Genomic DNA, 24394 nt, shown 5'->3' on the forward strand with positions numbered 1-24394 from the left:
TGTGGACACTGAGACAGACACGCACAAGGGAAGGTGATGTTTAAAGACACACGGGGGGCACCACGTAAAGATGGAGGCAGAGACAGGAGGGATGTGTCAGCAGAGCAAAAACCATCAGAGACCACCACATGACCACCAGAAGCCAGGACAGAGTCCTGGAGCAGATTCTCCCGCCGAGCCTCAGAAGGGACCGACTCTGCCAGCACCTCGATCTCAGACTTTTAGACTCCAGGCCTGTGAGACAAGGACACTGCCTTGGGTAAGCCACCCAGTGTTTGGCCCTCCATTGTGCAGCCCTGGGAAACCGACACACCACCAAGTCCTGACGCTTACAACAGTTACCTTTGATGTGCTTTCCTGCTGGTCCTGGAAGGGACCCCAGACTCCTGGACATCACACTCAAGGTGCCCGCCACCCTGGTGCAGGGAACACACAGCCCCCTGTCCTGTGCTTGTCAACCACAACCTTTACCTCTCGATTCCTTCCATTCAGTTAACACTTGATGAGCAACTATGATGAGCCAGGCCCAGTTACAGACATCCGAGTGACATCAGGGAACACACCAGGTGTCCCTTCTTCCAGGAGCTTACAGCCTACGGTCGGTGTGAGGGAAGGCAGATACCAACCAAAAACATGGAAATGGAGCAAGGTTACCAGTGTTTGTGGGGCCGGAGAACCAGCAGGGTAGGTGGGGGTGTGGGGACTGCAGCTTTAGAGGGGTGGTCAGGGCAGGTGTTTCAAGTTGGATTTCCTGATACAGAGTCTCTGAGTTGGAAATCTGTGTGCAAACATGTATTGGGGAGTGATCTCAGGAACACCTGCCATGGGAGAGAGAGAACTGGAGGGCGGGAGAGATGGATGGACGGAGATATAACTGCAACAGGAGATTCGGCCAGTCCATGGGGAACTCAGAACCTGGGATGGTCCGTCACAGATGCCCCTGATGGGGGCAAGGGGAACAGGCTTTTGTGGCACCCATCAACCAGTCACTGGATGTCAGCAGCCCTGGAGTGGAAGGAAGGGGTGCATGCAAATTTGGGCAAGGTGGAGACCTCCCAGCTAGGAAACCACCCCCCTCCCCCGGGAAGGACCCAGATATGGGAGCCCAGCAGCTCCCAGCTGGAGCCCCTGGCCAGCACATCGCAGCACCCGCCACAGGAGAGGGCCTCCAGCAGTGACCTGGAAGAGTCAAGGGGAGATCAACACAAAGGCTCTACTGTGGGATCATGTCTGGCACAATCAAGGAGCACTAAAGAGACCTCTGTGGCAGGAGGGACATGAAGGAGGGAAGAATAGCATCATCACGGGGACTCTGGCTTTGTTCACAGCAAACCGAAGGGCTGTTGGAGAGCTGGAACACAGAAGCATCTCTTTAGAAGGACCATCGGGCTTCTATGTTGTGATGGATTAGGGATGGCCGAGGGTGACATCAGAGAGATCAGACAGGGGAGACGATAGTATAAATCCGGACGGGACAGATGGTGGCTTGAACCAGGGCATTAGCAGGAGGGGGTGAGAAATGTCATCTTCAGGATGCATTTTGAAGAGACAGCCAACACGATTTCTGGCTGCAGTGACATGAGGAGGGAGGCAGAGAGAAGTCAAGAAGTGGTCGGTCTTGACAACCAGGGAACGGAGTTGCCATTAACCAAGGGTGGGGGGGTGACTGATGGAAGAGGTTTGGGAGGGAAGGTGGAAGATGGGTGTTTGGTCTCTGTGTCACGTAGACAAGATGATAATCGGTCAAACTTGTGCTGGGCAAGTCTGAAATCTGGAAGAGGGAAGGGGCTGATGACATTGATCGGGAAGCCAGTGGCACAGGAATGGTATTTAAATGCAGGGGACCAGGTGATCCAGGAAGTGAATGTCCAGAGAGGGACACTGCCAATTTGATTGGTTAAAGCCTGTGATGTTGAACGGGATGGACGCGTTTTAATAAAGGGCAAGGTTACTTTGCCTTAAATCCCAACAACCATGTGCAGTGGTCTTCAACTTGGATTCTATTCCTTGTATTCAGAAACTATGGCTCAGCCGATGGGCCCCAGGCCCCTCCTGGGACGCAAACATCCATTCATTGTCTCTCCTCTTCCTCTCCCTCCCCGCTGCCTCTAAACACTTGAGTCTAAAGATTTATCTCCATTGGGAGTAGGGAGGGATGGGAAGAAATCCCAGTCTGGTCCTCACGCCTATGCCTAATCCTCATTGCCCGATCTGTTTTCTCAATACCCTGTGAGGGGAGAGTATTAGGAACCTTCCCAGCTATAAATAAAGCACACTGGTTCCATTTCATCACTGTTCCTTATGGCTCCACTGCTCACTAAGTCATGGGAAGACAGAGATCAGTGGTGGGATTTGTGCTTTATACAAAGCTTAGAAATTGCTAATCAATAGGATTTGGAACACAGTGAGAAACCTCTTTGTCACGTAGCTCAGTAAAGGTCTCCTGCATCATTCCTACCCTGTTCCTGTGAGTACCCTCACCCAGTATATATGAATTCAAACATACGTGTGCTGATCCCCTTCCAGGCAGGCACTGCTCCTCTCTGCTCCAATCTCTGCTCTATGCTTCAGCTAAACGACATTCCAGTCCAAATCTGATAATCCCCCTGCTTAAAACATCCCATACTCAGCCCTCCTGCACTGACTCCTCAAGCAAAAGCTCCAACTCCTTGGTATGCACTTTGCCTCCCCCAGGGGCCCTCTGGGGACTCCTCTCCCACCCCGTTAGCATGAGTTCAGAGAGGCGGCAAGTGGGCCATGGCCACGCCCATCAGCTCTACTTGGCTTGATCACAGGGAACAGCACAGCTCGGTTCAGGAGGCAGGTGAGATTTCCCTCCGCAGGGCCAGCTTCCAGCCTCTGCATACCAGGCTCTCTGGCTCCAAGCTCCCATCTACAGACAAACTGCTCTGACAAAAGCTGGCCTTGACCACCAGAGGCCGAATTCAAGACACTCTGGGTCCCCATACCCTTTGATCTTTCTGCAGGATGTGACCCCGGGGATGCTCCCTCCTTCAGGCTCTCACGTTTCTGCATTTCTTCACTTCTGCCATTTCTCCTCTCTTCTGGTGCTTCTGACACCTCCCCAACAGCTTTAGCTCAGACACTTTCGTGTGTTTCTTCACCTCCAAATGTATTTAAATTGTGATTTTTCTCTTGGGGTCTGTCTTGCCAACAGAATAAAGAACAGTGTCGATAGTCCTGGCTTTGAGGACCGCCAGCCATGAATTCAAACCCTGACTCTGCTGCAGATACAGCCAGGTATCTCCGGGCCTCAGTTTACCCACCTGGAAGATGAGCTGGCCCCTTTGCCTAGCTCACAGGGCTGTCAATAGCGCCGAGTGAGCTGATGTACCAAAGGTCCTGGCACGCAGTCTGAGCTCCCAAAGGGTCACCGGTCCCTGAAGGGCTTGAGCCAGGCTCAAGTACACCCACGAGCCGACGAATCCCAGCCCAGATTCCTGCCTGTCCTCTGGACTCAGCTCCCGCGTTGCCTCCAGACCGGTGGACACACATCGCCTACCCCAGCTGCCTGGTCCTCCTCTGCCTCGGCTTTTTCTGCTCCTTCAAGCGATCAGCTGATTTCGACTGCAACTCCTCTCTCCCCCTCAACACTACGTAAAGGCACCAGTTCTTCTAATTCCTCTGCATCAGCATTTCCCAGGTCTTCTCCCTCTGAGCCATCCTCACTGCCCTCCTCGTTTTCCCCACCCTAAGACCCTAAGTATCCTTCCAAAGAGCCATTTCTACCATGCCCCCAATCACTAACTCCCTTACTTAGACTGTCCCGTAGCCCTCCTTTATCTCTTTATCTACAAGCGCCATCCCAGGCACGGGACACAACACATGGGCCCTTCACCATGACCAGGGCTAGCCCCACCCCGCCCACGCTAGGGAAAAGACCCCCCTCACGCAGCTGTCCTGAGCACCTGAGCACCGTGGCACTTCCCAGGAGAGGCCGTGCTTTTTCGTTTCCAGGCCATTGCACATGCGGTTCTCAATGCCTGGGACTCCCTCCCAGCCTTTATCTGATGAGAGAGCCCCCTCTCACAGGCAACCTGTCCCGATGCCTCCGGGGTGGGGGGGAGGGCAGTCCTTGTCCCTGCTTTGCTGTCCTGTTTGGGACATCGATTTCTTGACTTGCATCCCTGACTCCCACAGTCGGCTGTGGATGACTTGAGTTCACGACTCTGTCTTTCTCATTGTTCTGCCCAGAAATCCTAGGGTAGCACAGAGCCCAATGTCCCCCAAATGAGTAAATCAACAAGTTTATAAATGCATAAACAGAGGAACAGGAAATAAGGCTGATCTGTTTTACCAGGGGCGCTGTGTATGGGAATTCTATGGGAGGGACGCCACATGTTCCCTCTTGAGGAGAATGACATTCAGGAAAGTTCTAACGGGTAAGAGAAAGGGGGAGCAAATGCTCATCGTTGAGGGTTCTATTTAGGGGAAGGACTTGTGTCATGGAGGTGTGGATACATTTGATTGAGAAAGTGCCTCCCTTGCCTGCCAGTCACTGGCTGGGAGGATTCAATTCCCCGTACGTCATCCTCTCACAATGCAAGGATATCCAGGCATGTGCAGGGCAGCAAGGAAAAGAAGTCTGAGCCTGATTTCCCCTTGAGTGTGGCACTCGGTAGTTTTGTTGTTTGCAGAAGTACAGAGTGTTTACGGAAGGGGTGAAAAAGACATCACAGCATCCGAACATCCATCCTGACCCAAGGGAAACAAACATGCCTGGTAGGGTAGAGACAGAATGCCCGACTCTGGGTCCGAGAACCTCTCCCTCTGGCCACTGGCCACACATGCATACCTGGGCAGACACCAAACCCACGTTAGCCCCCGCGTCCTCTGCAATTTAGGGATAACACTCCCTGTCAAATTATGGGGTTGCAAAATTATCAATTTTGTAGTGATCCAGAATTTTAAATTTTTCTTCCCCAGTTAAATTCTGGTGGAGTCTAGTGAGTTGAGACAGAATTCAGGAGATGGTTTCATCAAATGAAACTACAGAGAATTGTTCTAAGAAAGCCTAAAATGTTACCCTTTGGGGGAAACACAGAGCGTGTTGATGAACACAAACAATCACCTATTTTTAGGAAGAGCAGGAAAGGGCCAGCCTTCTACTGGTGACTCCCTTTTCCCAGAAGTTCCCAAACAGTCACTTCAGAGACCTGAACGTCAGCTTGTGGGACCGCTGGAGCCATGGAGGGTCCCAGCTTCGGCTACACGCATTTCCAGACTTCTGCGGTTCATAAAAGCTCCTCCCACCGAGCGGGTGGAGATCCACTGCCCGATGCCACAGAGTCCCTGAGAGAGAGCTCAATCCTCAGAGCTCCACACTGCGCCTCCCACAGGGGTTCAGGAGGAGATGGGATACAGACTTGGGAGTGAGGACTCTTAGGCTGAACGTCATGTCCTTCCTCACCGTGTCGGATGATAAAAGTGCTTGCTCAAATACAGTATTAATCTCTACCAACATTACCAGTGACTTTGAAGCACAAGAAGCAGCAAAATTTAGTCATTTTCAGGATAAATGGTTCATATTATCAAGAGTGAAACGTCTCCAAATGAAAAAACAAAAAGCAGGGAAAGGGAAAAAATAGAGAACTGGTCTATTACATTTTGTAAAGGAAAACACATGTGTATATAAAATGGCGTTTTGAGCGATATTGGACAAGAAGAAAAATCAAACAGGAGCCCTCAAGGACCTCACTCCCTTACACCTTCTCCTCTGACCCAAGATCCATTCGCAGAACCTTCTAGAGAAGAAACATCTGCGGTTTACTAGAGCTCTACGGACGTTTTACGGGAGTTCCCAAAGCAATACTTCAGCGATGTGTTGTGTGCTTGGAAGTTGCTAAAAGATACTGTGACCTTCCGCAATACACATGCGTGTGGAATCAGCACACATGCACCTTAAACTTACTTAACATTATAGATCAGTTATATCCCATTAAGGCTGGGAACAAAAATAAATGTGGCTTTTTCACTTTGGAGACCTCAAATATGGGGCGAAGAACAGGAAGCAGAGTTTCTCCCACGGAGGCCCATACGAATCAGCATGGGGTCCATTTAGATTTTCCACTGGAAACTTTAAAAACAAAAAACAAAAAAGTAAAACCAAGAAGACTTTACCCCTTCCTGGGGGATTAGGGGTCGTGACTATACAGCATCTGCTCAGGGGCGCCTGGGTGGATCCGTCGGTTGAGCATCTGACTCTTGATTTCAGCTCAGGTCGTGATCTCAGGGTTCACGGGTTCAAGCCCTGTGTGGGCTCCACACTAGCAGTGCAGAGCCTGCTTGGGATTCTCTCTCTCCCTGTCTCTACCCCTCCCTTTCTCATTCTCTCTCTCTCTCAAAATAAATAAACTTTAAAAAAAAAAAAAAAAAAAAGCACCTAATTAAAACATAGGAAGGAAGGCCCAGTTCAGACTCTGGCCAGATCAGCGGCCCGTTTCAGGCCATCTCGGCTAGCACTGCAGAGCCCAGACCTCTGTCTACCTAGGAGCTTTACAAATACGACCTCGCTGGCTTCCAACAACGATCCTGCAAAACCACGGAAGGAACAGAGAACAGAGGTTAGCAACTTGCCTGTGGGCAGCCGGCTGATAACAGAAGACACAGAATCCAAATCAAGATTTGTGTCTGTGCTCATTCCTTCTATCGCCTTCAGGACCAGACGCCTTTCGCTCCCCTGAGGGGCCTGCCTTGTGTTCTTGTAACCACTTTGAGTTCAAAACTAGAAAGGGCCACACTGCCCAGGGGCTTCTGCCTCTTCTGTGATGCCCCCAGGGGGCACACAGGCCTGTGGGCAGCTCACCAGAGGCATGTTCACCTCTACAGGCCACACTCAGCCCCCTGGAAGGGTCTCTTCTTCACAGGCCTGCTGAGCATGTCCTCAGCCAGGGGTTAAGAGGATAAAAGGCTTAAAGCAGCAGGCTCAGGAAGTCGCAGATTCAAAGGCAAAAGAAGAGAAAAATGAGACAGGGCAATTGTTGACAGGAATGTGGACTTTCTGAACAAATAATCCAGAATGTCCAGCTACACATCGGTACTTGAGCCACCGTCACAGGAAAACTTCTAATAATGACTTTTTACAGGGAGATCAAATTCTTATCAAAACAATAATAAGGAATTTTATTCTTAGAGACTCTGGAGCCTACCCACATTCCCCCTGCTAGATGGAGCCCTTGACTGTGAGTGATAGAAATCCTAAATCACACTGACTTACACACAAAGGGCATCTGTGGGTTTGCACATGTGGAGAGTCACAGGACTGAACTGGTGTATTAGATCTGTGGCCTCTTACCCACTGACCGTTCATCAGGGCGCTCGCCCTGTCTCTGCAGCAAATGTGCCCTGGTCAAAGCCAAAGCCCTGGAGACGCTCGCCCGGTGGGTTCACATGCACCCCGAACTCCCTGGGCCATAGCTGGGGCGCTCCTTGACCCGGCAAAGCTGAATGTCCAATGGGGCTCGCAACCGTTTATGATCCCTGCTCCCTTTCAAAAGTGAGGGAATGAATGGGAAGGATCGCAACATATTTTAATAAGAGAAGTGAAGGAAAGGATTGTTTCTGACAGAACCAGACAAATCAATTAATTGATCTCTGGCGAGTAAAGATAATTGTATTTCTGAGTCTATTAAGGCACATCAGGGCTGGTTAACTCATTTCACAGGGAGCTGGCTGTCGCTGGCCATTAGGCTCTGGTGGGGATGTCGAGGCATAAACACAAGAGGGCATTTTCTTCCAGGAGGCCCTTGACTTATGGCTCAACCGTGTTCACTCTGGTAGAGAAAAGGCATGTAAGTTCGTTCAAAGTGGTTTTCAATCCTAATAGTTCCATGAGTGTCTGACCTTAGACATCAGATCTGATAATACTGGTTGTGGGCCGTTTCGTGCAACTCTTGTGTGGGGACGACAGAATTTATCTGTAATCATCTACAACCTCCGGGGCAGAAAATCTTCTAAGTGATATTGAAGAGGAGGTGTGGAGGAAAGGCCAGGAGATGAATCTGACCGTCGGGGAGAACCTGCACTCTGAAAGAAAGTCAGTTTGATGTAGAGCTTTGTCTGACTTAAGATTTAAAGTCAAATATGAATACGTTTTCAAGGACAAATGCTAGCTCCCTTTTCGGCGAACAGCAGTAGGAATGAAGGTTCACAACCTCATATATAGGTACAAATGAGATATAAGAAATTGATGACTTAGGACATCCACATAATGGGTTTACACTTAGTTGTCCACTTACATATTTCCTTATGAGAAAATAGTTGTAAATAAAATAAGACCCTCCCTTCCGCTCTCTGGCTTCCAGAATCCACACTGGAAAGCCAACACGGGATCTCCATGGGTTCGTGAACAAAAGGCTTGTATGTGCAAAGGGAGGCAAGGTCCGGTCTCCTACAGGGAAACTTGACAAGTGCTGATGCCTGGGGTCCCGCCCTAGAGATTATTTATTTAATTAGTCTGCAGGGTAGATTTTTGGTTCTGTCGATGATTCTAGCACACGGCCTAGTCCGACACTGTCGTAGAAACGTCCTGCGCTGTTCAACCAGACTCACCTGGAAAACACGTGAAAACATGGTTTTCTGAGCCTCACAACCAGCCATCCTGACTTGGTTATATCTGAGCCAGGACCAAAACTCTGCATCTCTAACAGCAGCAGAATGGTGACTCTAGCCACACTTTGAGGTGCATCGATTTAAATAGTACATTGGGGGGTGGGGGGAGGCGCCTGGGTGGCTCAATCTGTTGAGCGTCTGACTTTGGCTCAGGTCATGATCTCATGGTTTGTGGGATCGAGCCCTACATCAGGCTCTGTGCTGTCGGCACGGAGCCTGCTTCCTATCCTCCATCCACCTAACTCTCCGCCGCTCCCCACCACATGCATACACTCTCTTTCTCTCTCTCTCTCTCTCTCAAAAATAAATAAACTTAAAAAAAAATAAATAGCATATTAGGAATTAGGAACTGTTTTCTCATGATTAATATCATTTAATAAAGATCCACGTGACCCCACCTGAGTTGCAGGAAGTTCTGAAAGCAGCAGAAAGTTCAACCCAGGCAAACACAAGCTGTCATTGACCTCCTAGGAGGCACCAGGCCCCGTACTGGGCTGGGCACTGGCCATATAAAGTCACATAGGATTGGGTCTTTACCCTTAAGGAGCCTAAGGCCATTTGACAAGAGAACAAAGCCAGAAAGGACAACCACTGTTATCTCAGCACGTCTGTCACATTAACATCACTATAGTGGCCAGTCTAAGGAGGGACTGGCTGTGTAAGTTCTGTGATCCCCCTCCCCACCTTCTTTCTTTCTGTTCACTTCACCGTGGCCTTCTGGGTAGGCTCTGCTTCCCGACACCAGCGGGCCATTCTGTGGTCCTGCCCTTCCAGGTCCTCTGCACGGCTGACTGCCACCCGCCTTTCAAGCGACAGCTCTGTGTGATCCACTGCCAGGGCCCCTCCTCTGATCTGCCCACAGGCTGGCGTTCCTCTGCTGTTTCTCTACACAGCACCCCAAGCCTGTCTTTGTCACAGAACTTATCGCACATCGTGGCCATTTCCTATGTGTGTGTCTGCCTCCCTCGTCAGCCGGTAAACACTCTGCGGGCACAAGTCTCCCATCTCCACGTTTCTAGAGCCTATTACAACAGTGTATGCTTATTAGCGTCTATAGCAATGACTGTGTGAGTGGACGGCAGAATAAAACAAGACAGACAGGCTTTAAGAATATGGGAACAAGGTGTTCATAAAAACTGGGCTGAATGCTGTAGGTAAATATCAATGTACAGAAATAGTTTGCACAGGAGGTTATATTTAAGGTGGAGCTTGGTAGGGTAGAATTTTCGAGGTAGATATTAGAAGGACAAGGGTCAAGACTAACCTGAGCACAGACAATAAGGCACAGAAGTTTAAGGTCAAACCATTCGGGGTGTGAGGGGTGGGAGCGTAAGCAAGCTGGAGGGCTGTACCCAGGAAGGCACGGCAGGCACACCAACCCTTTCGGATGGTGACTCCGTTAATAACATTAAGGACAAGCAGGGGGCAAGGATTCATTAGTAGGAGTGACAACGTAGACAGTACCTGCTAGATACCAGGCACCACGCCAGGTCCTCTGCATGTATTAATTAGTGCAACTAATACCATAAGACTTCTGATGACCCCATGAGACTGTGTCATAGACACTTCACAGGTGACAAAACGGTGGCTCTCAGCATTCCGAAAGGATATTTTCACGCTCTCAGAGCTTACAAGTGTCAGAGTCTGGCTTCACGTTCAGGTCTGACCCCCAGGCCAGGCTCCCCAGGCCTCCCTGCCTTTTTGTCAGGACGAGTCTTGCTGCCGAGCACGGGTTGACAATTCACCAATGTCTGTTGACCGGTTTCAGGAGAGGCTTTTCCTTTGAGAATTTTCTTCAGTCAATGTAGACTTTGGATAAATGTAAGTTGACTGTTTGCTCAAAGCAAACATCACCCAAAGGCAACATGCATTCTGGGACTAGAAAAACCATCCACACACGTAAATGTGCTAGAAGCAAATAATCCCCGATCGGGGCAAAAGCTCAAGCAATATGCTCAGTTCTGCATCCTCGTGGTTCTGGTCCAGCATCTCACAATGGGCAGTGATGCTCTGGGACGTTGGATGGAGGTACAAGGGGCATTTCTCATCAACTGGAGAAACAGTTGGAACTTGGGTGGCCACAGTCAAATTCAGTCTAAGGGCACACTCCTTCTTCTGCAACCCCCAACTCTAATTTCTACCTCCTGGAGAGTCTTGAGGCACATCCTCACACCCCCGAAATGGGCCAGCCTCCCCAGATGCTGCCTTCTTTTCCTTGAATGGCCTGTGGAAATCCTCTGTTTTCTTTCATGCGGTGGGCAACTTGCCCACTAGGCTTGGATGGTGGTCATCACTCCCCTATGGAGTGCTTGCTGGTAAGGTAACTACATTTCACTGTGAGCATGGCTCCTGCGGGATTCAGGGCAGGAAAATCCTTAGCCATTGAGCACCACAGACCACGCCTGTCAGGATCCCCTCTGGCAGATACAGAATCCTGGCTGGCACCATGCCTAGCCCATCCGCGACTCCCTGCTGACTGGGCTTAGGGGACTGGGGGCTCTTAATGTCAAGGTTTTATTGCTGATGGGGCCCTAGAGATCTTAGAACCCACTCCATCCCTGTAAGAGGTCTGACTGCTTCACCCAATGACATCCCAGCCTGTCCACGGCCATCCATGGACGTCCCAACCTGTCCACGGCCATAGCTGCTATGAAGCCCACCCTCAAGCATGTTCAGTCACAAGATAATACCCTCATCCACATCAACGTCCAACACCACAGAGTGCTAGCATGAGGAGCTGGAGGAAATCTGTGAGATCCCTTGTCCCACTAGACCAGTGGCCACCAAGTGCCAATGATCCCATAAAGTAGAAACGTCTTCAAGCGTGCAACCCCACTATATGTACATTTATTTATAATCACATGCACGTACAGTTGTATACTCCTATGCGATGTGCATTATAAGTATAGAAAAAGGTCTTTGAAAAGATCAGAGAAGGAATGTAATAATCCATGTTTTAAAAATCAATTACTTTTATATTAAAGGAACACATAACCTTTTTGCTCTTACTAAAAATATACATAGTACAGTGATTCAATGTTCAGATTTTAATTTAGCCTGATTAAATATCAGACTTTGGTGGTGAGCGCAGGGTTACGTAAAATGACTCCCCAAAACACACGGATCTAGAGGATCTTAGGCTTGCTGAGAGAGTCATGGTTTCCACGCTCGTCTTGTAACCCCCTTAACCAACTGCACGGGGCCCTCTGAGTTCTGGATGTGTCCCTAGAAATGTCTTGTTAATGGATATGATCTCATACAAGACCTCGTCAATGCCTGAAGGCCCAGAATACAATCAGGACAAGGTGCATTATGAATAATTATGGTGACAAAGCCATATATCAGATCGTTGTTTTAAATGAGTTCAAATTTCTCAGTCTGCTAATTTGGGCATCTGATCAGCCTGCCACTCCATCTCCGCGTGTGTGTGACCAGGCTTGTGCAAGAGAGGACCGGTGTGGTTCTGTCATTCCTGCTGTTTGCTATGCTTTAATTATTAATGCCACCTTCAATTCATGACGGCCTTACGGTATCTGTTCTGAAGCCACTTGCTAGTCTGCGATGGTTGGTGCAGTTAAAGGTAGAAAACAATTTACAGGTGCGGGTAACTGCCCAGTCACAAACTGCAGTATTTTGCACTGCGAGGGTGAGGTCGTCAGCTCGTGTGTGCTGTGGGACAGCCCTCTTTTATTTGATGCCGGAGCTACTAAGTGGGATTCATCACTGTGTGCCGTGTGGACACAACAAGATTTCCAGGATCAGTGTGGATTCTAATTATTAGCGAAGCTTGATTTCTCTCTTAGTTTTGATTAAAACCATCGTAAGCAGAAGTGTTAGTATTTTCTGCCCACACCTTGATGGATATTTTGTGCAGCCCTGGGGAGAAGGCAGCCCACTTTGGAGACCAGGCTCATTTATCAGAACCCGAGCAATTCAGCCCCAGAGCCCCACTCTGCTACGTTACAGGTGTGTAGCATTTCACTGCCCTGATCCCAGTTACCTGTCGGTCAAAATAAAGATAATATCACTCATTCTCTGGTTGGTTATGAGGATTTAGGAGATATTGAATAGAAGTGCCTCACACTATGATAGACACATGACATTATCAGAAATGCTTCCCTTCTCGTAAATGTAGAATCTGAAAGGCAGAGTGGAAGGACACGCCAGAGGAGCTCCAAGAAGCAGTAACCAAGCCGGGACTCGGGAGGTCCAGCCCCAAGCCCAGACCCTTCTCACTCCACCATACAACTTCTGACCAAGTGAGGAGGGCGATGAGCTTGACCCATGGTGACGGGTTTCCAGAGGAGGCAGAGTTTTGCTCCCTCAAACATCCAGCTCCAGAACTCCTATGCGCCCCTATCCCTGGAACAGAACTGGTCCCAGGATCGTTTCCTTTTCCCCTCACCATCTGATTCAGGTCACCTACCAAAACGGCTCAGCCACCGAATTTTACTTTATGTAAGAAGGGGCCATAACATATAAGAGGCACTTGAAGCATTAATTTCAGCCTCCTTTTGAACCTGGAAACTAACCTTGGGTGGCAAGATTGTCAAAGTGTCACAGATTGGTCCCCTTCCATCAAGAGACTGTCTCTGTTTCTCTACCCTGAACCCAGACCGTTCTTGCACTTGGCTTTGGCCAGCAGAAGGCCACCTGTGCAGGGTAGAAACCACTCCGTGCAAGCCTGAGGAGAGGTGGCAGGAGGCTGTGTGTCTTTCCACTCCTGCTCAGAGGACTTACCTGCCAGGTAGACAAGCCCGGCTCGCCTGCTGCCTCCAGCATTTGGATTTTCCACTTGGTGTGACAAATAATGAAAATCCTTTCCTCATTAATCCAGAATACCCTACAACCTGCTCCAGCTTGGTAGAACCTTCCCGACTGGAGCCCGGCTCCCATCGCCTGCCCTCCCTGAGATACATGAGCTACATCGAAAGCTGTTGTTTTAAGCCACTAAGGTTTAAGGTGGTTGGTTACAGAGCAAAAACAAACCTTTAGATGGAACCGCTTAAAAGCATAAAGTTGAACAAAAATCACAACGGCTGCACTAATGCTTGGGCAAATCTTGATTTTTAAAGTAACCTTTTCCTTTTTTCCACAAGCCTCCCCTCCTCCCTTTTTTGGTTTCAGGAACATGGTACCATCCCTGAAAAAGACCAAGGACTAAGGAGGCTGGCAGCACATACTCCATTCCTATCGAAACCAGCTAGATCCTGTATGTCCCTATAAAACACTCCAGCCCTGTCCTCTGGGAAGACTTGCAAGTTTTTGAAGGCCATAGCCTGCTTCAGCCTCCTTTTCCCACCAAAGCAATAAAGCTATTGTTCCTCTTTAACCCAAACGCTGTCTTCGAGTTATATTTTGGCTCTGAAGCACGGAGGTGGTTTTCCACAACATAGATGCCTCCTGTTTGGCTCTGTTAACCTGAACACATCACAAACTCAGTTACTATGAACTTAGGCCCCCTGGTCTGCAACACAAGGAAAGTATTAGCAGTCACTGTGAGTATACGGCCCTGGTCTGGGTCTGGATGCTTCACGTAAGCATTTCACCTTATTATTATTTGCAGTGACCCTGAGAGGTAAGTCTGTCGTGACGACCTAATGCGATCATGTGTGTGAAACGCCAAAATCAGAGTATGTCCTCAAACACTGCAAGCGACTACATTCTACTTCTGTACTTACAGAGGACATCATACCTTTTCAGTCTGTGAGAAATGGAGGCACAGGTTTTACGATGCGCAACTTTGGGAGATGGCCCCACACGTGCTGGTCGTGCAGACACCTTTTATCATCAGAGCTACCCAAGCAAGCCTCATGTCCCATAAATTCACTTCCCCCTCAAACTGACTACTGTATGCAATGGAAACAGCAACTCGGAGGAGAGAAGATAGACGAAAGGGCAGGAGGGAGGGGAGAGATTCGCGTTCTCAAGTGTCTGTCAATATATGGGTGATTTTCAACTGCACTAAACATTTGGATTTTACACTTGGCAGGAAAAATAATGAAAATCCTTTCCTCATGAATCCAAATGCCCTACAACCTGCCCTTATCATCTCCACTCCCTGCCAGGAAAAATACACACAAACACCCATGGGGCGCCTGAGTGGCTCACTCGATTAAGCGTCTGACTTCAGCTCAGGTCATGATCTCATGGTTCATGGGTTCAAGCCCCATGTCAGGCTCTGTGCTGACAGCTCAGAGCCTGGAGCCTGCTTTGGATTCCGTGTCTCCCTCTCTTTGCCCCTCTCCTAACCACGCTTTGTCTCTCTCTCTCTCTCTCTCATCTCTCAAAAATGAATAAATGTTAAAAAAATTAAACACACACACACACACGATCCTGAACAACACTGAGGGTCCAGGGCACCCACCCACCTCCCCGCAGTCAACAGTCATGAAGGACTTTTGACTCTCCAAAAACTTAACTACTAACAGTCTACTGCTGACCAGAAGCCTTACTGATAACTGATAACATAGTCAAGTACACATATTTTGTATGTTATATTACATACTATATTCTTACACGAAAGTAAGCTAGAGAAAAGAATATGTTATTAAGAAAATGATAGAGAAGTGACATTCGCAATACTATATTGTATTTAAAAATCCATGTACTGTGGACCTGCACAGTTTAAACATGTGTGGTTCAGGGGTCAACTGTATATGTACGTGTAAACACACACACACACACACACACACACACACACACACACACAAATAGAAACAGTGACGCATACTTACCCTCTCTGAAAGAGATCCACATTATAAAATTTATGTAGCTCTACAGAAAACTCAACCGTTCCTTGTACTTCAGACATGATCTTTTTGGTTCATTACCTGAAAAACAAGAGAGAAATTAACAGCTTGAGATCACGTCAGCCAAACACAGAGAGCCTGGGCTTCCACAAGAGGGACCCAAGTATCTGACCAATGAGGACCACAGTGTGCCCACTGGATGCCATCACTCAGAGTTTCCTTTAAAGGAAAAGACACACCGAGAGGAAGACACACTTAATGTCACTCGGCTCACACCGGAAGGATGGGACTTGAACCCAGTTATCCTAATCCTGAGGCGGGTTCGTCTACCGCCCTTGCTTGTCTGTCGGTGCCATGGAGGCAACAGCATCCCAGTGATGAGCATGTGCCTCACAGCCAATGGGGCTACAATCCCTGCTCTCCTACTTCCTACCTGTGTCCCTTAACGTCTCCTTATCTGTAACGTGAGCCCTGATAACGGCACAAAACTCACAGCTAATGGACAGATTAAATGAGTCTACCACACAGAGCACTTTGCACATGTCCTGACATGCGTAATGATTAATAACAGTAATTGAAAACGACGTTATCGTTGTTAGCATAAATACCACCTCTACAGTGCTGAGGTGCCCGGGGTGGCAAGGACAGATGTGTTTTCTACCAAGCACGGTAGGCAGAGGGAGCGGGTGCCGTTGCCAGGCAGATGCTGAGCCCAACTTGACAGAATGCTAATTTTCCAAGCTAGGAGACCACAGGGCCAACCACAAGAGGGTTGGGTGGGAAATTAACATAGTCCAAGTCTTGGTTTGCCATAGGAAAACTCAAGGTCAACTCAAGGTAGGCTGAATTTTCTGAGGATATGAAACCATCTAGATACCAGTGATTTGGAGGAAGGGAAAGGAAGTGACTTTTATGGAGCACCCACTATATTCTTGCTGCTGCATAGAGTATTTTATGTAAGTTGCCTGATTTTGTCCAAGAAGAAATTTGTGACCAAGCTTCTTGCCGCATAACGCAGATAAGGAAGGGGATCCGAGAGGCTCTAATCTGGAGCCGTCTTCTCCATCTAGCTTTTGCTCAAGCGGTGTGTACCTTAGAAGGTGCCCTCACTTTCTCCAAGCCTCAGTTTGCCACCATGCATAATGGGGTGATACGAGCTACCTGGAGGAGTCTGCAGAGGACGGGAGGTAATCACTTGCAAAGAGCAGGTTCTTGGGAAGCAGCAGGTGGTCACTGGGTGGGAGCTGACGTGATCTTCGGGAGGGGAGAGTGAGTGAGAGGAAGGAGAGAAGCTAAGAGGGTCTCTCTTAGCTGACACCTAGGTCTCCTTTCAAAGCCCCTCTTCCTTCAGCTCCCCAGATGCCTCAATGACCAGACCACCATTGCTGTGGTTCGGAAGCCCGACCTCCCTGTAGCCAGTGGGGTCACGCCAGGCCAGCTCCCAAGAATAAGAGCCTAAGACACTAACATGCTCTTAACTCTGTATCTCAGCTCTGGCAAAGGTGCCACGCAGGGAACCGTTTCTGAAGATGTAGAATTCCACTTACCCAATTGAAATGCGGCAGATCTGAGGACACAACCTCTATAAATCCTGCGAGATGGAATTTCAAGCTGACGAGCCCAGCTTGAAAGGCCTGGCTCACAAAGTGTGCTGAAAACCCGTCTCCCTAAAGGGAGAGCCCTCGGGGTGCGCACCTGACCTGAGCCGAGGTCAGCGTCCCACCACTCAATTTTAAGGTCAAGGCATTTCCAGTAAGAGTCAGAGAGAGGGCCAGCAAAGGAGGCCACTCTGCACTTGGTTTCATTATCACACGAAACATAGGGACAGTTCCATCGTCCCCGCTTCCTCGTCCTACGCTGCTCTCAATCCTTCAAACACTGCAGAGCCAGCAAAGACATCCGACTCCTGCTTGTGGTTACCAGGGTCAATAATTCCTGACCCTCCCTGATCCCTGACTCTGGGAGGATGCTACACGGTACGGAGCAGAGGGAGAGCAACAGCGACTAACATTCAAGCCGCATGCCAAACCCCACGCTTCTATCGTGCGTTCCGCCAGAGGTCTCTGCGGCGGGCAGCGTTGGCCCCGGCGCACCCAGGGGGTGGCACGGCCGTGCACAAGAATAGCACTGAGCCAGGAGCCTGAACGTGGTAGTTTTCCACCTCAGGCCTTTGCTGGCGGAACGGCTGGGGCAGTGTTTTCCTGGGGAATTAATATTTATACCAAAAAAAAAAATTTAATGCATGGAGGCTCCCACATAAGATGTTGCTTTCCCCTGGGAAGATGCACCCTCCCGTCCTACTAGTCAGGACTAATAAGCTAGAACTTGTTAGTAAATGCAAACACAGCTTATTGGTGGAAAGCTGCGTGCTCCTGTTTAAGACCTTGTGATTCATTATAACCAAATACCCAGTTAGTCACTGAGGAAGGTGGGCTCACATTTAAAAGGCCAGTTTTAGGGGCATCTGGGTGGTTCAGGCAGTTAAGCTTCTGACTCTCGGTTTCAGCTCAGGTCATGATCTCACGGTTCATGAGTTCGAGCCCCACGTCTGGCTTTGAGCAGACAGTGAGGAGCCTGCTTAGCATTCTCTCTGCTTCTCCCTCTGCCCCTCTCTCGCTCATTCTCTTGGTCTGCCTCTCAAAAAAAATAAAAATAAAAAAACTTGGAAAAAATATTTAAAAAAATAAAATATACGTCAGATTTCATTTTAAAAATTTCACATTGGGCAAGAAGATGCCAGCTCTACGGGAGAATAAGCCACAACAGCAACAGTGTTCGTAAACATACGAATGGCTCAGAGAGCGGTCACTGCAATACCTTCATTGCCCACACACTAGAACTGACTGACTTCTCAAAGTAGAAAGTGTATGGATTCTTAGTGGGTGTAGCTACTGCTGCGTAACAAACGAGCCAGAGCTTACAGGTGCACACAGCACCCACGTGGCACACACTCAAAACGGCCCACATTCACATGACACCCATCCACCCAGGACACACTCAGACACAAGCATGCACACATACACACACCGATTTGTTTTTAATTTTTTAAAAATATTTTTACTTATTTTTTCAGAGAGACACAGAGCACTAGCAGGGGAGGGGCAGAGAAGAGAGGAAGACACAGAATGTGAAACAGGCTCCAGGTTCTGAGCTGTCAGCACAGAACCCGACACGGGGCTGGAACTCACAAACCACAAGATCATGACCTGAGCCGAAGTCGGACGCTCAACCGACTGAGCCACCCAGGCGCCCCTCACACACACACCTACCATACACACATAATACATACACACCAACACACACGACTCATTATACACACGAGATACCCGCGGCACATACCGAGCACACAGCCAACATGCAACACACCCGACCCACAATACACACCAGATGGCACATCCACAGACATCTCCACACTAACTCCCTACCACAACCACCGCCACATCCGCGCAAGTGACAACCATTCGACCCCATTTTGTGTGGCCCTGAGATGCTCAACTCCCAACGTGCATTTCCTGAAGGCCTCCTGCACATCCAGGTGCTACGCCTACTAACTGGAAAGGCTGACTTGTCCTCACAATGCCCAAGACCGGGACAGGGCAGGGGCACCTGGGGGGCTCAGTCAGTTAAGCGTCCGACATCGGCTCAGGTCATGATATCACAGTTCGTGAGTTTGAGCCCCGCGTAGGGCTCTGTGCTGACAGCTCGGAGCCCGGAGCCTGCTTCAGATTCTATGTCTCCCTCTCTTTCTTCCCCTTCCCTGCTTGCTCTTGCTCTCTCTCTCTCTCTCTCTCAAAAATAAATAAACATTAAAAAATAAAAAGACTGGGACAGGGCAATCAAGTGACAGTCACAGGGAGGGTGATTGAGGACTATGAGAAAGAGTCCTGGGTGCTCGGGGAAGGTGGCCCTGGGAAGGCAGACTTCTGAGCGATGAGGCCATGCCTGGTCCAAGGTCATGGAGGTCAAAGTGAGGAGAAGGGATACGTGCACCCTGATGTTTGCAGCAGCATTGTCTGCAATAGCCCAGTTATGGAAACAGCCCCAGTATCCACCGACCGACGACTGGATAAAGAAGATATGCTATGTATAAGTATAAATACAAACATAAAAATATAAATACAAATATACAGAGAGAGAATGGAATATTAGTCGTAAAAAAGAACGAAACCTTGTCATTTGCAACAACACGGATGCAGCTACCGAGCACAACACTAAGTGAAACAGGTCAGAGAAAGACAAATACCATATGGTCCCACTCGTACGTGGAATTTAGGAAACAAAACCAACAGGCAAAGAAAGGGGAAAAAAGAGAGAAACCAAGAACCAGACTCTTCGCTGTAGAGGACAGCCTGATGGTCTCCAGAGGGGAGGTGGGTGGGAGGTTGGCACCTGTGTGGGGGCAGCTGGCACCTGGCGAGCGTGATTGAGGCACGGGCACCTGAGAGAAAGGTGAGGGTAGGCCAAGGACCCCTGCTGCATCTGGCAGAGACGATGCGACACACGCTTCAGAGTGGCCTGCCTTGCGGGTGGGGGAGAGAGCGGGGTCGGTCTGTGGAGCGCAGCCGGCTGGGTCCCGCTCACCCGGGCCTCACCGTCCTCCTCTGTAAAATGGGAGCCATAATAATACTTTCTTCACGAGGTTGTTAAATTAAAAATGTTAACACATATAAGGCATTCAGAACCCGGCACAGAATGAACCCTGATAAATGCTGGCTATTGTTAACTACTTAAAAAAAATTTTTTTTAACGTTTATTTATTTTTAAGAGAGAGGGAGACAGAGCACAAGAGGGAAAGGGGAACAGACAGAGGGAGACACAGAATCCGAAGCAGGCTCCAGGCTCCGAGCTGTCAGCACAGAGCCTGACGCGGGGCTCGAACCCACAAACTGTGAGACCGTGACCTGAGCCGAAGTCGGATGCTTAACCACCTGAGCCACCAGGGCGTCCCTATTGTCAACTTTATTACAGAAGGCAGAGCCAGGGGAGAGAGTGGAAACAGAATGTGGTGAACTTACTGTTGCCTCAGGTTTGCATTCATTCAGAACGATCTTTATTGAGCATCACCCACAGTCCTGCCCTTTCTGGGAGACTTGGAATCCCACATCTGCCCAGCTAGGGATGGGCCCATCGTGAAGCACACCTTCACACCTTGGGAAGCAATGAACCTCCCATCACAGAGAGTGTCCAGGCAAAAGAGGGGGCCCTGCTGCTCAGGGATCCCCAGCCCCTGTGTTGTTTTTAAGCGACAGTTGAATTCCCTCTCAGCCACAATGTTCTAGGACCCAGCAATCCCCAGGCAGACCATGTTTAGCTCAGATTAACAAGAACAAGCTATGAGATTCAGAGAACAGAGCTGCTAGGTCAGGGAGCCCCATCTTGGAACAATCTCCACCTGCTGCCGAGTTACCCACAATGCACGTTACATGCCTCTCACAGCCTGGATTTCTGTACTTCAAGGAAAAGCCAAACAAGAGAGTGATGTGCAATGGTAACTAATGAAACAGATTTTTGTGAAGTATTAAACTGTTTTCATTGCCAGGAGGGTCTTATTAAAGTAATGAGGAGACACGATTTTGGAAAATTAAGCACGTTACTCATTCTTCCTTGAGGGTAGAGAAACTCAGGGCCCTTGGAAATAGGAGTCCTGTCTATTTACGGCTTTCTGAAGACTCCACGGCTCACCCGGTGGCCGGTTCACAGTAGAGGTTCACAAGTACATGCGGAACTAATGAATAGAGGGACAGCATCAGAAAACAGAGCTGCAGCCAGAGTGGGAACACGGAAGGGGGGCCGAATTCAACAAGGAAGAGCAAAGCAACCCAGGACAGGACCTGTACCATGAACAAGTGTGAGCACAGGCATCGATTACGGGGGGAGAGAATGTGTTGCTTGTGGTTAGAGAAACCCAACGAGGCCGGCCAGGTGAGCCCTTCCAGAAACGTCCGGCACTGAGGATGGCACCAGGTGCGGAGAACGAGGCACGACCCGTGCAGCGTGAAGCGGCAGGGAGGAACACGTTGGGGACGAGGGCAGGACGTTATCCTAAATCTCCCCAACCACAGCACGGCTGGGACCACACTGTGGGTGGTCCAGCTTTCCTCGACATTCGGGGCAAGGAGCGTCGCTGACACAACACACAACACGTAGGAAGCACACAAAAGCAGATTCTTGGGTCCTACAGCCAGACTTCCTAACGAGACTCAGAATGGGATGTGGGGAACACTCGTGCTGAAGCGTGGACCCCAACACACCCGCCTCTCACACCAGGTCTGATGGGAAAACGACCCACGCAGCCAATTCCGGAACCAGAGACCAGAGGACTACACCTGCTGTCCATCCGTGTGACCTAAGGAGGGCAAGAAAGCACCTCTGGGAGCAAATACTGGATGCTTCTCTCTGAAGAATCAAGCCCCACTTCATGCTCTGTCTCTCTGTGTCTCAAAAATAAATAAATGTTAAAAAAAAAAAAAGAATCAAGCCCCACTTCTTACAGGGCTTCAGAAAGTGGTCTGGATACGTAAACTGCCACGTAGAAAGCAGGAATTCTGCGTGGCATCTGGACCAAGGTCTTCATGGCAGCGTGTGTGCATGTATGTATGTGAGAGAGAGAGAGAGAGACAGAGATAATAAATCTTTACTCCCCAGGGGCACCTGAGTGGCTCAGTCAGTTAAGTGTCCGACTCCTGACTTTGGCTCAGGTCACGATCTCGCAGTTGGTGAGTTTGAACCCGGCACTGACAGTGCAGAGCCTGCTTCGGATTCGGATTCTCTCTCTCTACCTCTCTCTCTATTCCTTCCCCGCATGCACACACTCTCTCTAAAAATAAATAAACTTTAAGTATATATATATATATATTTAATAAATATATATATTATATATGTATGTATATATTAATAAATAATAAATATATATATATTTAATAAAGCTTTACCCCCCAGGGGTAACACAGAGGGTTGAAAACAGACGTGACTCCCAGCCCTCCAGGGACACCTAAAGCTGACTTCACCAAGAATAACTGTTAATAACTGTACGAATGCTGCATTTCGAATTTGCTTTTCCTTTCATTATCAGGTTTCACTGAGATTTTTCTTTCTGTGTTTGCTTTCCTTCAGTTGTAAACCACTACCACCCAGAACGGTCTATTCAAAGACATGCAAAATTCATGGTGTGGGTGGGAGAGACTCCTGGTTCTCTCTTCCAAAACCGTGGCCTGCGGCCCTCTGCCCTGGTCACGGGGCCAGGAGATAGAGGGCTCTCCACTCCTTATGCTGGAGATGTGAGGAGTGACCCCAAGGCTGTAGAAGGGTGCCCACCACCCACCCAGTTGTCTGGTGCTGACCAATGTTGGATTTTAGTCCTCTCTTCCCCTTACCCCCTGCCGGGTATGAATGTGTCCCCCCAAATCCGTATGTTGAAACCTAATCCCCAAAGTGAAGTTATTAGAAGGTGGGCCTCTGGGAGGCGAGTAGGTCATGGAGGGTGGAGCCACCAGGAATGAGATCAGTGCCCTTATATTAGTGACCCCAGACGGCTGCCTTCGCCTTCGGCCATGTGAGGGCACAAGGGCTCTGCGACGAGATCAGGGCCCTCATCAGGCCATGCTCCCCCCCTGGCCTCTGGCTTCCAGCCTCCTGAACCATGGGAAACGTATTTCTTTCTTTTTTTAACTTTGTTAAAGTTTATTTGTTTATTTTGAGAGAGAGAGCGAGCGAGCAAGAGAGCAAGCCGGGGAAGAGCAGATAGAGAGGGAGAGAGAGAGAGAATCCCAAGCCCCGATGTGGGGCTTGACCCCATGAACCCGTGAGATCGCGACCTGAGCCAAAACCAAGAGTCAGGCACTTAGCCAACTGAGCCACCCAGGGGCCCCAAGAAACACACTTCTGTGATTCATAAGCCACCCAGGCTGGTATTTTGTTCTAGCCCACTGGCATGGTCTAAGACACCCCCAGAGACACCTGTTGTCAACTCTGACCATTGTTAGCTTCTCAAATCCGTCCCCTTCCCTCCATCTCCAAAGCCATCACCCTGCTGTCCTGGTCACCACCCTCTTGCCGGGACTGTTCCCCCCTCCCCCTCCGGTGTCATAGCTGAGCCTGAGTCCTTGCATGAGACCCTGTGAGGACGCCATCTCTCCACAGACGCGGGGAGCATGCCAGTGCATCAGGTCCCGAGGACCAGAGAGCGTCACGTATCTACTAAGGAACCTTGACCATTTCCTGGCGGTTGGCAATCAGTCACCAGCCAGCAGTTATTATCTTATTTCTGCCTTCAATGCCACTGGCAGAAACTCAAAAGGCCACTCACAGAATCCAGCCCCAAAGCATGAGGCCACCCTCCTCTATTTTAGAAGTTCCAGGGGCCCTGGAGGCCCGGCCTCCACATCAACTAAAGGCGAGTAACTGTGCTTCTCTTTGCGATATTTCTAAAATGTTTCATCAGTGGTTTGCATTTTTCCTCACACATTTTAGACCATTCTCAGTTGCCTCTGAGGAAATTTGTTAAAAATATTAAGACTATCGTGCCTCCCCCGACCATTATCCACAGTTTTGCTTTCTGTGGTTTCCATCACCTGCGGTCAACCGCGGGGTGGAAACATGATCCCCGCAGTAGCCCGAACTCTCTGTCACGGTGCCTGTGTCAGCCTCCTTGCTACATCTCGCAACGTAGGCCTTTGATCATCTCCCATCGTCACAAGAAGGTGAGTGCCATAGGATGTTTTGAAAGAGAACACATTCCCTAACTTTCATTACGGTATTGTTATAATTGTTTCATTTTGTTATTAGTTATTGTTGTGAGTCTCACACTGTGCCTGATTTATAAATTAAATTTTATCAGCGGTACGGATGCACAGGGAAAAACAGTGCACACAGGGTTTGTGCTACCGATGGACTCAGGCATCCACTGGGTGTCTTGGGACAGATCCGCTGCCGAGAAGGGTATATACAACTGTGATCTGGAGAGATACCAGGATTTCAGGGCCTCATTAGATACTGTTTAGAGGCAAATCCTT

General features: G+C 49.2%; 1 protein-coding gene across 5 annotated transcripts in view; it reads right to left on the reverse strand.

Moving 5' to 3' along the window:
• The window catches only part of FAM135B (family with sequence similarity 135 member B), a 280699-nt gene that overhangs the window by 164667 nt on the left and 91638 nt on the right, over positions 1–24394 (reverse strand). For all 5 annotated transcript variants that reach the window (XM_042973072.1, XM_042973070.1, XM_042973071.1 and 2 more), the window contains one exon: positions 15369–15464. In XM_042973072.1, the coding sequence (XP_042829006.1) occupies positions 15369–15445 (77 nt within the window). In that variant the 5' untranslated portion in view covers positions 15446–15464. The remainder of the gene's footprint in view (positions 1–15368; positions 15465–24394) is intronic.

This window comes from Panthera tigris, chromosome F2 (genome assembly GCF_018350195.1).
Source record: "Panthera tigris isolate Pti1 chromosome F2, P.tigris_Pti1_mat1.1, whole genome shotgun sequence".
NCBI lineage: Eukaryota > Metazoa > Chordata > Mammalia > Carnivora > Felidae > Panthera > Panthera tigris.